Raw genomic sequence first — 21,217 nt, 5'->3', positions numbered from 1 at the left:
ACTTGGAAAACTGTGGAAAATAATAGTCTAATTTTATTTTTTTATAGTGGAATAATTAATTGCATAGTAATGATCAAATGCTGTCAAGGTTCTTATTGCTGTCTTTGATTATTTGTAGCAGTATCTCATTTGTTTTCACTGATAGTGGACATTAAATGTCTGCATAGTATGAAATGCTGTCATTTTTTAGGGCATTCTTTTCTTAACTAAGATAAAGATCGTCGACGAGTGCTTTTACTTCACTACAAGGTTTTTCCATTGGTGTTAGATTAAAGAATTCTGTGGATGCTCTGAAATTATTAATTGATGAATACAAAATGAAATAATTTAATGGTTACTAAGAAAAAAGGATGGGGGAAATAGCTGATTTTACTGTCTGTCAAGTAGATTGATATTTTCTTTTTTTTTTTTTTTTTTTTTTTAATTTTCTTACAGGCTGACCAAGGTCCAAATGCTTGTGAATGTCACGTTTGCAAACAAGAAGCCTCAGGTCTAACAGCCTCTGCACTTGCAACAGGACGCCTGCCTGCTGGCCACCAGTTTATGAATCCTGAAAAACCCGCACATCCTGCACTTCATCTTTATCCTCACATCCATGGACACATACCATTGCATACAATTCCTCACCTTCCTCGTCCGCTTATCCATCCCACCTTGTATACAGCTTCTCCCTTTACACACAATAAGGTAAGCCTGATAGAGGAGATGGATGCATCCTCATCCCAGGGAAAGTACTGCACACCTGTATAAACCAGCATGACTGGTATCAGTGAAACTATGAAAGTTGCTTTAAATTGTCATCTGTTTATAATAGTCCTTTTGGAGGGAATAGTCAGGGGTAGGGAACAGTACAGATTCAGAACTGGTGGAAGGTTCATCCAGCAAAGCTAAAGGTAGCTTTTGTCAGGAAGACTGATAATTTTGTTACTGTGATTAGAAAACACGTGGAGTCAAATGAGTCTTGAATGATGGAAACAATGATGGGACTTTAGTGTAATAAAACTAACTAAATCTTCATTTCATAGATACTGAAGGTCAAAATTTAGTGTTCCATTTTGGCAAGAACATCCTGAGGTTTCTAGTTCAAAATGTTAGTGGCTTGGGGTTTTTTTTTGAGAAAATTGAGGCATAGACATCTATTTTTATGTTTTGAGAGAACTTGCTTTTTTGCAAGTTCTGCAAAAATCTTTTGACCCAAAACTTTAAAGTAACAAACAGGAAGAAGATGTGGAACAAGGATTTGGGACCAGGTGACAGCTTTTCAGAAGTATGAGTCAAAGGCAAGAATTACTATTAATGTGGTGGTGTTCCACATGCTATTTAAATCAGTCGAACTGTGGGTGCTGCTGAAAGGGGCAAAGCCTTTGTCATAAGTTACACATTCTTCTTGTCTCCCTTTCATCTGATCCAGTGATCTGGTTGCAAGGAGGGTACATTAGTTCACCAAGATGACTATTATTTATTCTTACCATCCTTCTTAACATATACTTTGTTTTTTCCTGTCTTATCTGTGTCCCTTTCTTATCTCTGTTGCAGTGCACCAGTTCCGTAACTGCAGTGTGGCAGCCTGCCATTTCTCAACAGCTCACTACTGTTCTTCTGAACCCCCTAATTGTTGTACCCCATCTTCCACCATCCTTTCAGAGCTCTTTTTCCATCCCTTATAGCAGCCTACTCAAGCTCCCATCCCTCACCTCTGTTGTCTTTTCTGTCAGAAGACCTTTGTGTAGTGGAACACCTGCAGCGTACTGTCAAGGCTGCACCAGAAGCCCCGTGCAGAGTAGCAGGCTGCTAGCACTGAGTGGCTTTGTAACGCAGGCCAGATCTGTTAGCTCTGGCACAGCAGCTGGACCAGCTGGGCTCCATGTATTTGTGTTATGCTGGAGCTAGAAAGACATATGTGGAAGCTGAAGGTTTAGGGAGCTTTTGCCTTTGAAGAGCCAGCAGAATTCAGCAGAGCTGGTGGTGAATGAGCTAGTAAGCCCTGCTGGACCAGACTTGAGTCATCATTGATAGGCTGTTCTGCCCTGTGAAGTGTTTCTTTGTACTCGTGTATGAGTTTTCCTTGATGCGGGATATTCCAGCACCTCTCATCTTCACCATTGGTCACCATTTCTATCCTGCTGTATAGAAAAAGGAGACTGGGTATATAAGTAGTTTGCTTGGCCATGAATGTTCTGACTTTAATGTCAGAAATGTTATTGGACTCAGCTGATACTTTTAGTGTCTGTGTCTACTTCTGTGTAGCTCTTCATTGCATCAAATCTAGAGCAAGAGTAGAACAAAATCACTTTCCTTGGCTTTTTTTAAGATGACAGTAGTTGAACCTAATGCTTGCGTTGCACAAGGTCACTGGACGAAAGTTACATTTTAGTGAACAAACAATTTCAGCTAGAAGAAACGGGGTGAGCCAGAATGACTTACCTCTATGAAACAAGAAAAAGTGTGTGTTCCCTTCCCCTCGTCCCACTAATTGCTTCTTAGAATAAAAGGATGTATTCCTTACCTGTTAAGTTTTAAGTTAGGAACTTATTCATACTTGGAGGTGAGAAAAACAGAAGAATATAATCAATTTTCAAATTGTATTTTCAAATTATAAGTGTTTTATTTTTCTACTGCACTTATTTTCAATCCTGAAGTGTTTGTAATCCCTTTATCACAATCATCTTATGTGGTAATGATTATCATGTCACAGAGGATTGGTTTTGGCAGCTTAGGCTTTGCAAGGTAATAATTCCTAACAAGTTCTACATTCATACTAATACTGTTTTTAGGTAAAAATGAGGGCCCAAGTATTTTTGGAGAACACTTATTTGTATTTGTTAATTAGCTGAATCTAAAAGCAGTGTTTGTGTTAATAAAATATATACATGTACATACGATCTGTGTGATATATTATCTGCATTTAAAAAATCAACAAACCAGTCTTTTTATCATTTTGGGAAATATTGTTTATTATGCTTTTTGTAATGCCTTTTACAATTGAAACACTGTGATTTAAATATTGCTCTTGGAGTGACTGTGTAAGCAAACAGAATATTAATGAGGAAAATACTCTTTATTTTTGTAGGCATTACCGCCAGCTCCAGTTCAGAATCATACAAACAAGCATCAAGTATTCAATGCATCTCTCCAAGATCATATTTATCCAAGCTGTTTTGGGAGCACTCCAGATTGGAATAGCTCTAAATTTATAAGTCTTTGGGGTTCAGAGATGATGAATGACAAGAACTGGAATCCTGCTACATTTTTGCCTGATACAATTCCTGGTGAGCATTTGGTCTACTTCACACTGACTAGTTAAAAGCCTTATGGTTTGAAATAGAGTGTGGCACTTCTTACCAGGAATGGTGGGTTTCATCATCATGGTTTTGTGAGACAGGATTTTGGTGGAGATTTGCTGCTATTTCTACTCCAGTGAGGCTGAAAATTGAAAAATAACTTCTTACATATTGGGGAGAGAATGCTAAAGGCAAAAGAATAGCATGCTGTTCTTCACGTACGGTTATTGTAGAGGTGTTTTTGTATTCCGAAGTTTAGCGTTGCATAGAAATGGGAATTAAGGTTAGACTTAAATAACTTTTGGTCTTTTACCACAAAGGCCTGCTCTTTTCCTGCAGGGTCATAATAGCACTGGTAACATGTTACTACATCCTACTTCTTACAGTGCGCAGAGATAACTGCATTGTCATTCAAAAAGACAGGAATAAATCAAGCAATAGATTAATTTAAGCCAGGAAGCTTTTGGAAATACTAAGGGTTAAAGTGGAAGAGAAATAACAACGTATATATAGATATATGTATCTTTCCACTCACATCATAGGAAGTATTAAAATGTCTTTATTTTATTACTTGTATGAAAAAGGAAGCTTGGTTTTCTGTGTTGGCTTTTTTTCAGACTGATCTGCTGCCAACTTGTGTCAAGCTACTACAGTGATATTTAAAAGGAAAGGCATTTAAAAACCTCCAGAAAATTTCCCCAGTAGCGTAGCTCATACGTTTGGAAATGTAGTTAAGGGTGGCTGTTCCAACAGATAGTGGCAAGCTTGTGTGGAAGGTCTGTCACAAAGGTGTTGCTGTGGTTAGCTGGAGTTACCAATAAGTGACGATAAGGTTTATGGTGTTATATTGGTAGGAGGATATGTTGTTTCTGCTTATAATTGTTGCGTGGCTAACCTGGCCTTCAGATACAGAAGCTTATAGCATATAAAAAGATGTCCGATTTTAGTTTTTAAATTATAAATTTATAAATTTATCTGGAGCTTCTTTGCTACTTGTTAACACACATTAAGTAGTGTTCTTAAAATTGTAAATTTAAGGTTTTTGACTTCTGCTCTGAGACTCTTTAGCACTTTTTGTTACAGCTATATTATTTCGAGAAAAGGGAGGGGGAAAGGAGGATCACTTCACTAATCCTACCAAGCCAACACTAACAATCTATCCTGGCTTCTGAAGTACTGAATGTTTAATTCTAAATACTATCAAGACAATTCTGTAATTCTGTGATTCTTAATTACTACATGTTTCAATTGAAGGGAGTGATATATTAGCACCAGCACTCTCAGAAATAAGACCTGAAGCACTTCCTACTACATCTAGCAATGAAGCAACAGCAGTTACTGACAGCAAAGAGAAAAAAAATGCTGCAAAGAAGAAATGTCTGTACAATTTCCAGGATGCCTTTATGGAAGCTAATAAAGTTGTCATGGCAACCTCTTCTGCCACTTCTTCTGTTTCCTGCACAGCAACTACAGTGCAGTCCAGCAGCAACCAATTCAAAGTATCGTCCAAGAGACCCTCATCGATAGGTAAGGACTTGTAATGCACACACAGCTGAGTAACTGATTCAAGTACACCTAGCTAACCATAAAGATTTGTATGTGTTTATTTTAGTAATATCATATTCACTGTTCTTGCTACTCTTGAGTTGTAGTCTCTGTACTCTTAGATTAAAGAATTTTGTAAAAGACGTTGAAGTTAGAGTTTAGGATTGAATAGAAAGATGTTGAAATACTACCCCATTTTTACAGAAGCTGATAACATCCAGCACTTTGCATGATTGTTTGGGTAGTTAATGGAGACTTATTATTTTTAATTGTAAGTAGTTTCTTTTTTCCCCCAATTTAGGTGAAGTGTTCCACAATATTAATAAAGAGGACCATAGACATTCTGCACCAGTTGCACCACGAAATAGTCCTACCAGTTTAGCATCCCTTCCTTCACTGTCTCCTGCTACACTGTCTCCCGCCTCTACACCGCATCTTCCAAATCTTGCTGCTCCGTCTTTCCCCAAAACTGCTGCAACAGCCCCTGGATTTGTGGATCCTCATTCAGGTCTTTGTCCTACTACAGTTGCACCTCCTACTTCAACCACAGACAGCTCTGTAAGTGCCCCACCAAGTGTCTGCAGGTAAGTTTGTTGTTGTTGTTCTTTTTTACAATAGAAGTGGACTTAAAGTACAGATACCTCTTCCCCTTTGCCAATGGTTGTAGTGTGAAAGAGCAGCTATCTTTTTGTTCAGCAAATGAGACTGAGTTCTGATACTTAGTACGTTACTTGTTGTGAGACTTTACAGGTATTTCCATTGCAGAATCTACTTAATGAGTTTAGAGGCTTAAAAACAGAAGTTGGCTGACTTTTAGAGATGTGACCTGGGATAAATAAGTCAAGCTTTATTCTTTCTTATTCTGTCATTGCCAGTAGTGATTGCTGCTGCAGAGACACAAACCTGTTGTATAATGTATCTGTTTTCTATCATTTTGGCATTATGTGGCAAGCAGAAATTAAAAGCTATGAAAACCTGTGGAGTCTGTAGACAGATTTAGCCCAAGCTATGAAAAGGTCTTACATGGTCTTGAAACCTGCCACATAGTAACACATTTTCCGGACTGCACTTAAGACTTCTTAGGTATCAGTCCCACCGTTTATATAGTGACTGGACCATGGAAGGATGTTCCGATTTCCGAAGGTTTTCAAAGGTATTGGAGGAAGTTCAGTGAAGCTGTCTTCTGGTAGTGTTAGGTGTTGTGGCAGACAGACAGTGGTGACAACTCTTTGTTATCTCTGGGTGCAGCTGTAACAGAAAAGCAGTTGAGTCATTGCTCCAAATACTCTGTGACCTGTAGGGCTGTGGTCATGATCACTATGAATGTAGTCTCCTGCTGTAGTATTTTTCAGAAGTTGATGTGAGATTTAGGCAGAGTTAAGTGACTGCATACCTGAAGTGCTTCTAAAAATGCCTTTGTTTCTGTTATCAACTGGTTTTATTGATGATATCACAAAGTAACTATTCTTTCATGCTTGAGAAATTATTGCAATTTTGTAAAGAAACTTTCTTACCTAGCGCAGGGAGAGAAATGAATATAGACTATTTAATGCAATAGAAATCCAACTTTTATCATTATCTCCAGGTGCTAACTTGATAAAGTAATTTAGTTTGTAAGGAATGAACTAGGAGAGAACCCAGAAACAATTATTGCAGTCTATATGAAACAATGATGTACTATAATGGAAAAAAACTGCTTTATGCTCTAGTCTTTTAGTCCAGTGACTGAGCAACAGAACTAGTGAAGCCTTTATTTCTGTGGAATTGTATCTGTCACCCCTAGGACATGATCCCACCATACTGTGCTGGGTGCTGTAATGCTAACTCTCAACAGACAAGGAACAGTGATGCAAGGATTGTTCAAACTGACTAGTCAGAGTGTTTGCACTGACTGACAATGTCTCCTGTTATGTGCAAGAGCTTTGTGTGCCTTTCCCTAACTGAGATACAGAAGTTGAATGATTTTTCCTGATCAGTAATTCTTGAAAAACTTATGGGGTGGGAGGGGGCATGAGACAGGGAAGGGGGAAGTGAGGTTAGAGACATGATTCACATATTTTGCAGATAAGACAGATTATCTGCACCTTTCTAACATAAGAACAAAGAAATACTAATGCTAAATTAGTGGATTTTTTAAAAATACTTTTTACTTTCGATGTAAGGTCACATCAGTTTTAGAGGAACTGAGCGCACAGTTATGCAGAGCTCTGGAGGGAATGAACTGCTATGTACCTGCTTACTGAAGAGACAGGCTAGTGTTTCCCCTTGAAAATAAAGATGCAAACAGGGTAATGGGAACACTTGGCTCTTAGCTGACCTTGAATTTTTTATATAAGTCAAGAGCTTGAAAGTCTATCTAAAACCAGGCGATTTAGAAATAAGTTGAGTACTTTACAGCTGCACAGCTCTCTTCAGACCACAAGTGATGAAGTAGATAACAGTTTTAAAACCATTCCATTTAAAAAAGGTGAAACCACTACTTCTGAAACTATTTTACCTGTTTAAAGCCAGGAAGAACTGTTCCAAAACTCATTCTCTTGTTCACTTCACCTTACGAAGTGAGGTTTTTATAAATCACTTTCCCAGGTATCTTCTTATCTTGCTGCTTGGTTTTGAGCATCTCCATTTGCAAGCTACTAGATGAAGGCTTTAGGATTTAATGCATTACTGGTGGCTGATATCCCAGTTTGAGAGTTTATTGTTCCTGTTAGATGTACGTGTAACTGTGTGGTTTTTTCCAAATACCTTATTTATTATAATCTAGAGCTTTAATAAGATTTTTCTTAATTTAACATAGTGATCCGGATTGTGAAGGCCATCGCTGTGAGAACAGTAACACGTATGATCATCAACAGTATGATGGAGAGGAGAGCCAGGATGAAGACAGCTGTTCAGAGCATAGCTCCAGTACCTCAACATCCACAAATCAGAAGGAAGGAAAATACTGTGACTGCTGTTACTGTGAGTTCTTCGGCCATGGAGGAGTAAGTTGTTGGATTTTTTTTTTTTTTAATTTGCTTTTTTGTCGCTTATTCATTGTTGATTGCATGTGATTTATCAGACTGCAGCTATGGGGGTGGCACTCTGGAGCTCACTCAAGAGTAAAAGGAGCATGGTTAGAAAGTAATTTTCCTCTTTGAAATGAAGACTTGAAACAAACCTTTCTAGTTGAAAGCGATTCAAGAGCATAAAAATGGCTAAAAGATTTAGGAAGCAACTGACTGGGATAATAGATACCATGTTTAACTGAAACTGCAAACGAGGTCATTGAGCTATTTAAATAACTTTCCAAAATTCATGCATTTCTCTGTTAGTAGTATTAATTATAAATAATGTTATGAGTTTAGGTAAAAGTACATTTAATATGGGATATTTTTTGAAATGCTTGTAGCAGTTTGACCTGTTTGCCCATCTTTAAAAATACCAGTCCTCAAAGGATTCACTTTAACTTCGTTTTAAAAAAAAAAAAAAAAAAAAAGAAATTATTGTTATGTAGAATTTAGGCAGTGTAAGTTTAAATTATACTTTTACCAAAGGAAAGCCCAAACTGCATGTTCCATGTTTTCAGTACTATAAACAATTTCCTTTACTGCTGCATTTTGATAGGCACTGACTTGTATTTATATTTAAAGGACATTTTGGAGAAATTATGAAATTCTAAAGCATGCAGGTTATATGAAATCTTTTCCCTTATGTTCTTTATTTTATTACTTAACACTTCATTTGAAGCATCCCTAATTTGACTTCATACTAGTAACATGTCTAGTGAATTCTTGTAATCATATATTTTCATTTGCACAAATGACATGCTAAAGCTGTTAAGTTGCCACATAAAATTTTTTATTAACTTAAAATTTCGTTTTCCTACTGGCTTAATTTGTAACTCTCTTTGTCCATTTTAATGGTCATTTAACTAGTAGAATTTGAGTCTCTGGCATTTTTTTCCTGTTTGAAATAAAAGCTCAGTTTATTGGCCATGTGTTTGATCAGATGCAGTTCCATCTTAGAGCTTGAAGTGATGTAAAAGCCCCTGCCCTGTGGCTGAAAGGGGCAGGGAGGGGATCCCATTTCTCATTGCATATTTCCACCATGTCCGTGATTGATCTGTCTTTGATAGTCAGCTGATTGCACAGGAAGTTACTCATTTTGCTGAAGTGGCAGAACGCTGCAGGATTTTTAAGTTAATAGGCTCTGTTTTGCTGTTTTAATGAATTGAGCTGGTATAGCTCCGAACAGATGGGCACCAGATCTGGTGCAGGAGGGGAGGGGGTAAGGTAGCAGGAAGGGAGGAGGAATGCGGAGCTGAGAGGCAGCAGCGGTGGATGGGAATACAGATCTGAAACGTGACATAAGGATTCAACTTGTAGCAGTGTTAACAAGTTACTGATGCCACTCTGCTGGAGGTATGCTGGCATGCTTCAGTGCAGGGTAATGAAGCCTTCACAGTTACAGCCCAGAGGCCTGTGTAGCCCAAACTCTGAAGCAGACTTCACAGAAAATGGAAACAGCAGCAAATGTCTGCTGCTTTCAAATTTTCAAATGTGGTATACCAATCACAAGAGAATACGGAAATCTCCTTTCTTCCTTTTAAAGGTATTTCTTTGTCTTCTCACTTGTACATTCCTCTGCAAGGTCAGTCATTCTTTCAGTGGAAAATACAGTTGACAAGCTAGCACCAAGTCTGACAGGTCTGTTGCTTGTTAAATCCACTGTTAAGTACACATACAAACAATAAGGAGTTTGGTATTCAGGTTTGGACCTTCCCAGTTATTTGAAGGTCTCTAGAATTTCAAAATCTCAAAAGTGTTAGGTCAGGGAAATTTTTACATTTGGTCACTACATTTTTGTCTTGTGTACTTCAGCCTCCAGCTGCACCAACCAGTAGAAATTATGCAGAGATGCGAGAAAAGCTTCGTTTACGTCTAACGAAAAGGAAAGAGGAACAGCCGAAGAAACCAGATCAGATCTCTGAAAGGGAAAGTGTTGTTGACCATCGAAAGGTGGAAGACTTGCTACAATTTATAAACAGCTCTGAAACCAAACCAGTAAGCAGTTCTCGGGCAGCCAAGCGAGCCAGACATAAGCAAAGAAAGGTAAGACCTAAAAGTATGTTTAACCTAGACCTCGTGGTTTTGAATCTTTGCACTCTCTGTAAGTATACCACTGAATAATGACTTTATAATAATGTTACAATTGTTTTCTGTGTAGTCTGTGGTACACTGCCTGTTTGTATATATGCAGCTAGCTTACCTGTACCAATGCTGCCTTAAGGAGTCATGTAGTACACTGGGAAGATTCCTCACAATGTGATTGTCATGTGTTTTCTTGCAAGTCAGCTTTATATTGGAAATTTCCAAAACTTTAGAAAGCTATTTCTAAGTGTCAGAAATGTTAAGAATTTTTATTGTTTTGTAAAATTGTCATTTAAAAGTGGGGTACGTTAGAAAATTGGTGTTTCTGTATAGGGATAATGGTTATGATAAAGTATCTCTGTAGGAACCTAGGAAAGATAAGGTCAGTGCTTTTATGAGAGTGGAAAAGTCAAGATTTGATATTTTTTATTACACTGGCCACCTTGCTGTCCTGATTGAAAGAGGTTAAGTTCTGTACCACATGATGACACGAAGGGCTATCCCAAGCTGGAGTGAAGTGGCGAGCTGCAGAGAGGGAGCAGGGAAGAACTTACAGGTTGCTTTCAAATGGAAACTGGTAAAAACATTTCTGAAGAACTCTGTAACAGTGAAATTACTTTTTTGAAAACAATATTTGCTGCATTACTAGAGATTTTTTTTTTTGGAAGTTGAACAAGCAGGAGATTGACTTTTCTTACTGCAATTCAAGTATCAGCCTTGGGTATAAAGTTCAAGGTGCAGTGAGATTGATTGCTGAATATTTTTGAATTCTAGTAAGCATGTTGTGTGACCACACTGTAAATATTTCTTGTTTGTGGATTTCCTTGCAGCACTAGTTCTACATTCTTTAGATTCTTCTATGGGATTTGAATACCTGATGTTCACATGTTATTTTATTTCTGTTCATGTTCTAGCACTGTTCAGCAACTTGAGAGCTTAGTGAGTAATTTATAAATAAAATTCACAATGCAAAATTCACTTTGCTCTTGCAATGCAGTTTGAACATAAGAAATTGAAGATTCTCATAGAGTTTTTTGCGTGACTTCTATAACTGTGAAAATGTAATCCCGTACAGGCATTTCTAAATGTGCAAGAAAATAAGTTTACATGATTGTTCTCAGTGTACAACTTGCTTTCATTTTGGTAATGATGCAAGATCAATGCTGCACAGCAAACTTTCAGACATTTGCAGTAATGACTGGAAAAAAAAATCTCTTGTGTCTGTTTGATGTGGTTAATTAACTTATGACTGACAACAGAAAACTTCACCATACTGTTTTGACAACTTTCAACTTAACTTTAGTGCACTTAGAGTTTTGCTGTGAAATGTTTATAATGATTACTCTTCCTAGTGTTCTTGAACACTGAAACAGAGCAACTCTGCTACTATAGGAACAGAACAGGTAAACGATGCAACATGATGCAAACCTGAGTTACCTCAGTAATATGTGCAATTGTTGAGAATGAAGCTGAACGTTTTGTTTTCAGCAGGTTTTTGTGGTCATAGAAAACTTTAGTATGGAGTTAGGCTTAGCAGTAAGTAGCAAAGAGAAGATCAACAGTTGGTATTAATGACAGTCAAATACACTGGAGGAACATAAAAAATTGAAATATAGGAATTATTTTAATGTACTTTAAAGAGCAGCTTTTGTATAAATAGTTATTTGCTTGCTGCACAGACTTCTAGGTTAAGTAAATTGTTATGTTAGCATCCTAGGATTTATAATATTCGTAGAGAAGAGTAGTTATAATCTGTAAAACTCCAATTTCCAAAATATTTGTCACGTTCAATAAACCTATTGTTATTTTGTAGCTTGAAGAAAAAGCTCGACTTGAAGCAGAAGCCAGAGAGAGGGAGCATCACCAGTTGCTTGAGGAACAGAGGCGGCGCGAGGAAGAAGAAGAGGAGAGACTGAAACAAGAATTACAACGGCTTCAAGAACTTCAGCAATTGCGAGCTGTAAAGAAAAAGAAGAAAGAACGAACAAGTAAAGACTGTCAGAAAGTGGACATGCTTACTCAAAACTGCCAGGCAGTGAAGGAATCTGTCCCAAATGCACCTGAAGACATTCAAAATGGTACACTTGAGCAATCAGAAAAGATAGAAACCTCCTCCAGTTCACTGTCAAGACATGTGAATCATACAGAGCAGAGGCCAGTTGCAGAGACGGGCTGTGAACTATCCAATCCCATAAACACTAGAGACTCAAAGCTGCTTTACCAGAAAGAGGGGAGTGTAAAGCAGCATGAGCCCCTCTCTTTTCTGCTTGATATTATGCATCAACATAAAGAAGGAAACAGCAAGCAGAAGCTAAAGCAGATAAACAAACAGTGTGCTGAACAAGTGAAAAAGCCTGTTGAACCCCCCAAAGCAGCTGAGATTCCGACTAAAAGCAGAAACCAAATAGAATCCAAAGCAAAAGCAGCAGAGCTCCCAACACTTGCAGAACCTAAAAAAGAGGAGAAGAAATTAAACAATAACAACAAAAAACAGTTGAACCATGTAAAGGAAGAGAAAGCACCCATAACAAGTGAATCCCCTTCACCAAGTGAACAGCAACAGAACAATAAGCTAATACTTGCAGATTCTCCTCAACCAAAAGGCAAGAACAAGAAAAACAAGAAGAAAAAAGGGGACAAAGTCAACAATTCCATTGGTAAGTGCATAAGAAAGCTGAAGAACTCGAGTTGTTTTTTATTGTCACTGTTTAAGTCCAGAAGTTTGGAATCTTTATCTTCAGTCATTCCTCCCTATGTAAATTAGAGAAACAGGAAAAACTGCTGTCAGGAAAACTCAAGTAATTGTAATTATAACAATTAAGAGATGCATATTGTTATAGTGAAGAGGTGTAGGGTGCTTTAAAGACCGAATAGACTAGCATATGCTGCTGGTGTTGTATAGGGTTTTTGTCAGTTAAGACAGTCTTTTTTGTAAAGCCTATCCTTAAAATAAATATTTAAAATAATTCAATAGTATGCTGAAATCAATATTGAACTTTTTTAAAAGCAAGATTGTTTCTCATACAGCATTAATAGTATAGTCTGATCTTACTCTTTGAGCAAAGAAAATAAGGGGATTCTGCAGCCAAAGAATGATCACTGATGCATAAATATGCATTTTCTCAATGGAAATAATTCCTTTCATGTAGTAATTACGTTAACAGGTAAATAAGTAAATACAAAACCGAATTTACTATTTTTTATTTGACAGAGTGAAAACTTACAGTGGGATGTTAGTTGCTAATGTTGAGTGTTTTCTCCACATGAACATTAGTTTGTTCTAGTAAACAGATTTATTTTTTTTTATTATTTCTCTGATAGAGATAATAAAACTGTAGAAGGTTGAGTTGACTCAAATAAGTTGTACTTGCATGATTTTCTTCCCAACGTATTTTTTGTTTTTCTGAAAATATCTAACAGCTGATACCAGAGCTGAGAAGCGCATGCAGTGCTAGCTGGTTGGCTTTGTCAGCACACTAATCTAACTGCCCCTCTTGGGCACCAGTTTATTCCTGCACTTGCTGGGTCCCTGCTGGGACTGCTGGTTGGAATGGCAGTTTTGCAGTGTGGACATCTGTCTGCTCAGAGCACCCAGTCATTCCCCTGGGATCATCTGGTAGCTGAGTGGTAATGGTGCATAAATTAAATGTCCATTCAGTAGAATGACTTAATATTGCAATTCTCACTGCCATTGTGTCTGGTAAGCCCATCAAGGTATGAGACCTTAATCCTTTGGCACTCTCTGCTAGTCTTTCAGAATACTTATGTTTATTAAGCTTGGTTACAAAAATGTAAGAAATTCCTAGTTGTTGCAAGTGCTAGGTGTAGAGCCCAACTTTGTTTTCGTGGTTTCATGTTTGGGTTGAGTCAGCCCACTAGTCATTCTTTTTAACTCTTCCTATGTTCCATGTTTCCATTCCATGACAATTGAGCAGCCTCACAGCATTGAACCATTTTCTCTGATACTTTAGTGCATACTTTGTGGTGTGCTTGGGTTCTGGTTTTTTTTTAATTTACCAAGAAGAATGTACTCCAGTCATTGGAGCAAGATAAAACTCTAGAATTAGGAGCAGAAAGAGAAGACTTGGAGACATCTGAAGAAGGTGGTGGTGGTAGAGGTTGTTTACTCTAGGAGAATGGAGGTAGCTTTCTGCATCTTTTCTTCCTTCCTGCCTCTCGCTATTGTTTGCTGCTGCTTAAATCAAGTATAGTTACAGTTTCTGAAAACAAATGTTTAAATATTAAAAAACGTAGGGACATGTTTCTGAATTTATAAAGAGAGAATTGTGCTGCTCGGGACTGGATCGCCACTTTGAAGTGTTCTGACCTTAGAACTACAAGAAAGATACTGTAATATACAATCTTTCATGTAATTGTAATTTCTTAAAGACATAGTGTTCATGTACACTATGTTTAGCAAAAACACAAAAAATGAACTAAGAAAAAAATTAGAACTAGGGTAACTGAAAGAACATGAAAAGCAGGTAACAAAGTTTCAGGATTTTTAACTGAGTTTTAAAATGAAGTGTTAAGGCAGGGAACATTGTTGCTTTTGGTGTGATCTCTGTTTCTCAATGAAATTTATTCTGGCAGAGTGTTTTAACTCCTTATTATGAAGAGGCTGAAGAAAAGTAGGGGAATAGGGAAGCTCTGTGTTTATAGGTCTTTGTGATTCTTCAGAAGTAAGTTGCATGGCACAGACGTGCAACTTTTCTAAAGGCATTCCTGGTAGTTTAAGAGAGTTGTTTGTTCTTGGAATCTCAAGGATTCTAGAGAGTTGTGATGTGTACTAGGTGCTTTCAGTTAGTTTCTCTGTCTCACCATTTTTGGAATGTTCTGAAGCTGTTTCAGAAATGATATTGGAGTGTATATGTAGTAAGAAAAGAGACTTCAAGAGGATAATGCTCAAATTTATGCTATCTTTAGCTTTTTTTAAGTACAAAAGAGAACCATACACTGAGACAGTACAATATACTAACAGACTTTAAAGAGACTTTGTTGCTAATAGTTGAGGCCTAAATTCAGACCAATTTAAAATGTTAAATGTTTTAAAAAAAAAAAATCCAAATTGTAGGTAGTGTGACTTAGAACTTGCAGATACAGCCTGATGATCATGTCCCAGCGGGAGTACAGCAACTCTACAAACCTAAAATTCTTGAAATATTTTTCTTTATAAGTACAGTTTTAAAAATGTTTCTGAAGCTCCCTTTTTAGTAGTAAGGCCAACAAATTTCAAGCAGTCAAATGCTATTCATTGACTATCTGATTTGTTGAGCCCTTCATGTAATTTGACCATTCTCATGTCTATTCCAAGTTTATGACATCTCTTGCAACCTGTGCAATCAGTAAACTTTCTGTTACTGTCATCTCTTCCTAGTTCCCGGGGTAACTCTTTAAAGGCTTAGCAGAGGTACTATTATAGGGGTTTTAAGTTTGATAATGATAAGTTTGTATTAATTCAGCCTAAACATGAATAATCAATAGCTTACAAAGTTCAGGCAGTTCTCCAAAAACATCTTTACTGCAGCTTCTTCAAGCTTCTTCCTCTGTCCTTCCCCCCTCCCCATGGAATCTAACGTAGTGTCATCTTTTTTCCTTTGTAGATGATGTGTTTCTACCCAAAGACATTGATCTAGACAGCGTGGAAATGGATGAAACAGAGAGAGAAGTGGAGTATTTTAAAAGGTGAAGTGCTGTAATCCCTACACATGAAGCTGTTGTGCTTCTTTCTATATGCAGGGGGTTAAAAAAAAAATAAAAAAAAATAAACAAAAAACCCAAAACAACAACAACAAAAAAAACAAACCAAGAAACAATCCAAAACAACAACAAAAAAAACCCGTAACTTAATAACTAACTCCTGGCAGGAAAGCCTGTGTTGTAACAGAGCAAATCCTGTTACAGCTTACATTCTGAATACTGCAGCAATCACCAGAGGTGTAGATCTATGGGTACAGATCATAGCTGAGTAGCCCAAATACAGAAATGAGTGCCAGAATCATCTACGTGTCCCCCGGGTTCTCATCAAGGCTTTTAGAATGTCCTCAGCTACCATTTTTTTTTCTATAAGCAAAGTTTGCGTTAGTATTTCTTTTATCCCCACAGATCAAATACTGCATAGTGTTTAAAAAAAAAAAAAACACCAACAAAAATACAATGTTGTATGTTAAGTGCTGAGCAAATAAAACTTCTTAAATTTCAGAACAGATGCTTTAGAAAGGTTTGTTCATGATGTTTTTCTTCCTTGTTTATAGGAGCTGTTAATTTGGAGTTTTATACTGTACATGAAGTAGAGATGGTGTAACAGTGGCATATTAGCTTATGCCAATCGTAAAGAGGGGATGCTTATGCTAGTGCCGTGACAGTAAAAGAATAATATGAACCTGTGCTTGTGAAACTTTTCTTCTCTGCATTTTGGTTGCTTTTGGGTTTTACACGTCACGTTAGTTACTTTCACATTCCTGAAATATGAGCAGACAGCTCATGTTTAAATAATGTAGCACATGTTCTTCTGTAATACTGAAATCTACTCTAATTTGTGTTGTTTAATGGTGAGTGGGTGTGCTAGTTTCCCATGGATACATTTAGTAAACCTTTCATCATGACAGACAAATCTGAGATGTTACAAATAAATTGTTTTCCTGCAATTGAATAATTTAGGAATCAACAGTATTTCACAAAAAATTAAAGCTATTTGTTTAAAGGGTGGGGTTTATTAAGAAAAGGCTTTCAGTAGGGATTTCCAGTTCTTTTTCTAAATTTATATAGTTTTCATAGTCTGTGTGCCTGGAATGTAATGTATGTCTGGGTCTTGAAAAGGACAGAGTACAACTGCTTCTCTGTGCTGCTTGTTATTACTATACAAAATGCATGTGTCTGGATGATAACTTTCTTCTCCAAGTGACAGAGGAGCCAACAAGGAGAGGTTCTATGCTGGACCTTGTTCTCACCACAAAGAGGGGCTGGTGGGGAACATGGAGCTCAAGGGCAGCCTTGGCTGCAGTGACCATGAAATGGTGGAGTTTGAGATGCTTAGGGCAGCGAGAATGGTGCACAGCAAGCCTTCTAGCCTGGACTTCAGGAGAGCAGACTTTGGCCTCTTCAGGGATCAGCTGTGCAGAGCACCATGGGATAAAGCCCTGGAGGGAAGAGAGGCCTAGGAAAGTTGGTTAATATTCAAGGAACACCTCCTCCAAGCGCAGGAGCAATGCATCCCAACAAAGAGGAAGTCAGGCAAAAACACCAGGCGGCTGGCTTGGATGAGCAAGGAGCTTCTGGACCAACTGAAAAACAAAAAGGAAGCCTACAGAAGGTGGAAGCAAGGACAGGTACCCTGGGAGGAATACGGAGAGGTTGTCTGAGCAGCCAGGGATCAGGTAAGGTAGGCTAAAGCCCTGACAGAATTAAATCTTGCCAGGGATTTCAAGGGCAACAAGAAAAGCTTCTTTAAGGTATGTCAGGGATAAAAGGAAGAACAGGGAGAATGTGGACCCTCTCCAGAAGGAAACAGGAGACTTGGTTATCTAGGACGTGGAGAAGGCTGAGGTACTAAACGACTTTTTTGCATCAGTCTTCACTGACAAGAGCTCTAGCCACACCACCCAAGTCACAGAAGGCAAAAGCAGGGACTGGGAGAATGAAGAACCGCCCACTGTACCTGAAAGATGAGGTTTGAGACAATCTAAGGAACCTGAAGGTGCACAAGTCCATGAGAGTCCATCCTGATGAGATGCATCCACATGTCCTGAGGGAACTGGCGGATGAAGTTGCCAAGCCACTGTCCATCATATTTGAGAAGATGTGTCAGTCTGGTGAGGTTCCCTCTGACTGGAAAAGGGGAAACATAACTGTCATTTTTAAGAAGGGGAATGAGGAAGACCCAGGGAAGTACAAGCCCGTCAGTCTCTGTGAGCCTGGCAAAGGTCATGGAGCAGATCATCCTGGAACCTATGTTAAGGCACATGGAAAATAAGGAGGTGATTGGTGACAGCCACCGTGGCTTTATTAAGGACAAATCGTGCCTGACCAATTTGGTGGCCTTCTACAACGGGGTTACAGCATTGGTGGACAAAGGATGACCAACTGACGTTATTTACCTGGAGTTGTGCAAAGTGTTTGACACAGTCCCGTACAATATCCTTGTCTCTAAACTGGAGAGACATGGACTTTATGGATAGACCACTTGATGGATAAAGAATTAGCTGGATGGCTGCACTTGAAGAGCTGCAGTCAACAGCCCAATGTCCAAGTGGAGACTGGTGACGAGTGGCATTCTTCGAGGGTGGTATGTATTGGTCCGGCCCTGTTCAGAATCTTTGTCAGTGACAAGGAGAGTAGGATAGAGTGCACCCTCAGCAAGTTCACTGATGACACCAAGTTGTGTGGTGTGATTGATGTGCTGGAGGGAAGGGATGCCATCCAGAGGGACCTTGATCCTCTCCACCTGGAGAGGTGGGCCAGTGCCAACCTCATGAAGTTCAGCAAGGCCAAGTGCAAGGTCCTGCACATGGGTCAGGGCAATCCCAAGCACAAATACAGGCTGGGCAGAGAATGGATTGAGAGCAGCCCTGAGAAGAAGGACTTGGGTGTATTGGTGGATGAGAAGCTCAGCATGAGTTGGCAATGCGTGCTTGCAGCCTGGAAAGCCAATTACATGCAGGGCTGCATCAAGAGGAGTGTGGCCAGCAGGTTGAGGGAGGTGATTCTGCCTCTCTACTCTGCCCTGGTGAGACCCCACCTGCAGTACTGCGTCCAGCTCTGGAGCCCCCAACATAAGGGCATGGACCTGTTGGAGAAGGTCCAGAGGAGGGCCATGAAGATAAGAGGGCTGGAGCACCTCTCCTATGAGGACAGGCTGAGAGAGTTGGGGCTGTTCAGCCTGGAGAAGAGAAGGCTCCGGGGAGACCTTATAGCAACCTTCCAGTACCTCAAGGGGGCCTACAGGAAAGATGGGGAGAAAATCTTTAGCAGGGCCTGTTGTAATAGGAGGAGGGTTAATGGTTTTAAAATAGGAGGTAGATTCAGACTAGATAATTAGGAAAAAATTTTTTGCAATGAGGGTGGTGAAACACTGGCACAAGTTGCCCCATCCCTGGAAATATTCAAGGCCAGGTTGGACGGGGCTCTGAGCAACCTGATCTGGTTGGAGATGTCCCTGCTCCTTGCAGGGGGGTTGGACTAGATGACCTTTAAAGGTCCATTCCAATCTGATTCTGTTTATGGAGTTACAATGTACTAGATGATGACATTTTCAAAAGTACATGCCCTCTTTCCTTAAAAATTGTTTTTCTGCATGGTGCCATTTAAAGGATTTTTTTTTTTAATCGACATGTAGAGTTTCTAAGTGAAATGTGGCATATACGAGATAGTGCTAGTGTTGGTATAATTTTGCAAACTACTTTTAACTTTAGCATAGAAAGAACAAAATAAGTTCCGTTCTTCTAACCTTCCACTGTACCTTTTCTATTTCGCTCCTTCTCTCTGCTCCTCTTTTTAAATTTTGAGTCACTACAGAAGCTTTACAGCCTTCCTGAAAGGGGTATGCACTGCTTTGATGTTGTCCTGCAGCCTTTAGCCTAAACAAGCCACACCTTGCCTCGATAAAGTTCTTCAGCATGAGTTAACAGTCACTGAAATGCCTGCACATGCCGACCTTTTTCAAAAGTTCTTCCATAAACTGTGTTCAGTGAAAGCAAAAAAGTGGATTTTTGTTCTCAAGGTGCTTTTTTTCCAGGGATGTGGACTACTTATATTATTATATAACCTCCTTTCCCTAGGTCTTTGTCTCAAACATAACTCTGTTGGATTCAGAAGAGAAGCGGTACTGTCCCATGCCATTGGTGCTTCTGCTTTACACATTACCTGCCATTCCTTCTTACTGTTACAATGTTTTGGGTAAATACAGCGATGTGACCTCTGTTTCTAGTTAACATTCAGCTAGCTTCTGTGCTGCTAAATACGCAGTGTTCTTTGCTACTTCATTCACTTACTCTTGATAATCCAGTGGTGGTTGAAGTAAGTGGTTTGTGATGGACAAGTGATTTTTTAAAGAGGTTTTGTCCTTCAAAAGATGGATAACACCTGTGGTTTGATATTAAATATATTGGTTTCACTTTATCACTTTTCTTTTCAGATTCTGCTTGGATTCTGCCAGACAGACAAGGCAGAGACTGTCCATCAACTGGTCCAATTTTAGCTTGAAAAAAACCACCTTTGCTGCACATTGAAATGACACAATATGGGGAGGGAACCCTGCAGGAATCAATGAACGACAACTCCACTTTATCTGTCCTGCTGTGCTGAGAGCTTATCTGGTCTTGAGCCAGTGCTGCCTTGCCTTGTCCCCAGTGCTGTGTGGATCTGCACTGAACCCTTTGGCCTGATAATTCTTGCGGACTGAAAAATTGCCACTTTCTACCTGAATTTGTTAGCTTGTGTGCTTGTAGTCTGTGAGTGAGACTTACTTGATTGTAGCTGTATGCCGTTGGAGTTGGAACAATAGCTCTTTTTCCATCTCCTTCTGAATGCCTTGGCCTCAGAGACTTTAAATTGCTTAGGCTTGGGTGGAGGCCAAAATACTAGTTTGCATCATCTGCAGTGGCTCCTGTCACTTCTGCATCTAGCTATGTTTTGTCATTCTGACTCCTGACAAAGGAATGGACCCAGTCAGTTGTGCTTTCATCTGCTCCAAAATTCTCCTGACATGACTTCATGAAAAAGAGGCTCTTACGGGACAAGTATTTCCTCAGTTCTTTCACAATCTACTGTTTAAGAGTGTACAAGTTACGCTATTTGTGTTTTGATTTTTTTTTTCCTGACTTGTAGCCAGCTTGTGTAAGAATACTTGCAGAATGAGAAAATTTAAAAAAGAACAGTACTCACACTATCAAATCTGTTATAGAGTGTATAATTGTATTAACACTGAAGCCTAACTGGCTACTTTTTTAACATATTGTTAAGTAATATTAAAATCATGTCTTTCTTTTTGAAAGATGGAATACATTAGTATGGCAGAAGATTTGTGTCTTGCTTTTTTTCTGCTTGGGTGGGGAAAGAGAAGAAACATACCGAAAAAAATAATGGTTTTCTAAACTGAATTTCATCCTGTGTCAAACTTGTCAGTGAATGCTACTTAACTTTAGCATATTCCTTGTTTGCCAGCTCACCTGGTGGGAAAAACTGCTATCTGCTAGAGCAAGAAATACCCCTGCTGAATGCTGGAATTAAGTCTGTGAATTCTGTGAATTACTGTACTACTTC

At 38.8% G+C, this 21,217-nt stretch overlaps 1 protein-coding gene across 5 annotated transcripts in view; it reads left to right on the top strand.

Annotated features, from left to right (window-relative positions):
* Positions 1-20,973, top strand: part of FAM193A (family with sequence similarity 193 member A) — an 81,744-nt gene extending 60,771 nt beyond the window's left edge. For 3 of the 5 annotated variants that reach the window (XM_086746588.1, XM_086746587.1, XM_086746589.1), the window contains 9 exons: positions 436-687; positions 3,071-3,269; positions 4,536-4,808; positions 5,128-5,410; positions 7,624-7,810; positions 9,689-9,919; positions 11,772-12,615; positions 15,562-15,643; positions 20,091-20,973. In XM_086746588.1, coding sequence (XP_086602714.1) covers positions 436-687; positions 3,071-3,269; positions 4,536-4,808; positions 5,128-5,410; positions 7,624-7,810; positions 9,689-9,919; positions 11,772-12,615; positions 15,562-15,643; positions 20,091-20,184 — 2,445 coding nt within the window. In that variant the 3' untranslated portion in view covers positions 20,185-20,973. Of the gene's footprint in view, positions 1-435; positions 688-3,070; positions 3,270-4,535; positions 4,809-5,127; positions 5,411-7,623; positions 7,811-9,688; positions 9,920-11,771; positions 12,616-13,378; positions 13,659-15,561; positions 15,644-19,734; positions 19,853-20,090 lie in introns of all 5 variants that reach the window. The other 2 variants (XR_015258416.1, XR_015258417.1) reach the window with 2 other exon arrangements.
* The last annotated feature ends 244 nt before the right edge of the window (positions 20,974-21,217 follow it).

The sequence above is a fragment of the Chlamydotis macqueenii genome, chromosome 4 (genome assembly GCF_036417535.1).
Source record: "Chlamydotis macqueenii isolate bChlMac1 chromosome 4, bChlMac1.mat, whole genome shotgun sequence".
Classification (NCBI taxonomy): Eukaryota; Metazoa; Chordata; class Aves; order Otidiformes; family Otididae; genus Chlamydotis; species Chlamydotis macqueenii.
The sequence above is the reverse complement of the archived record's forward strand: the minus strand, read 5'-3'. Positions and strand labels throughout refer to the sequence as shown.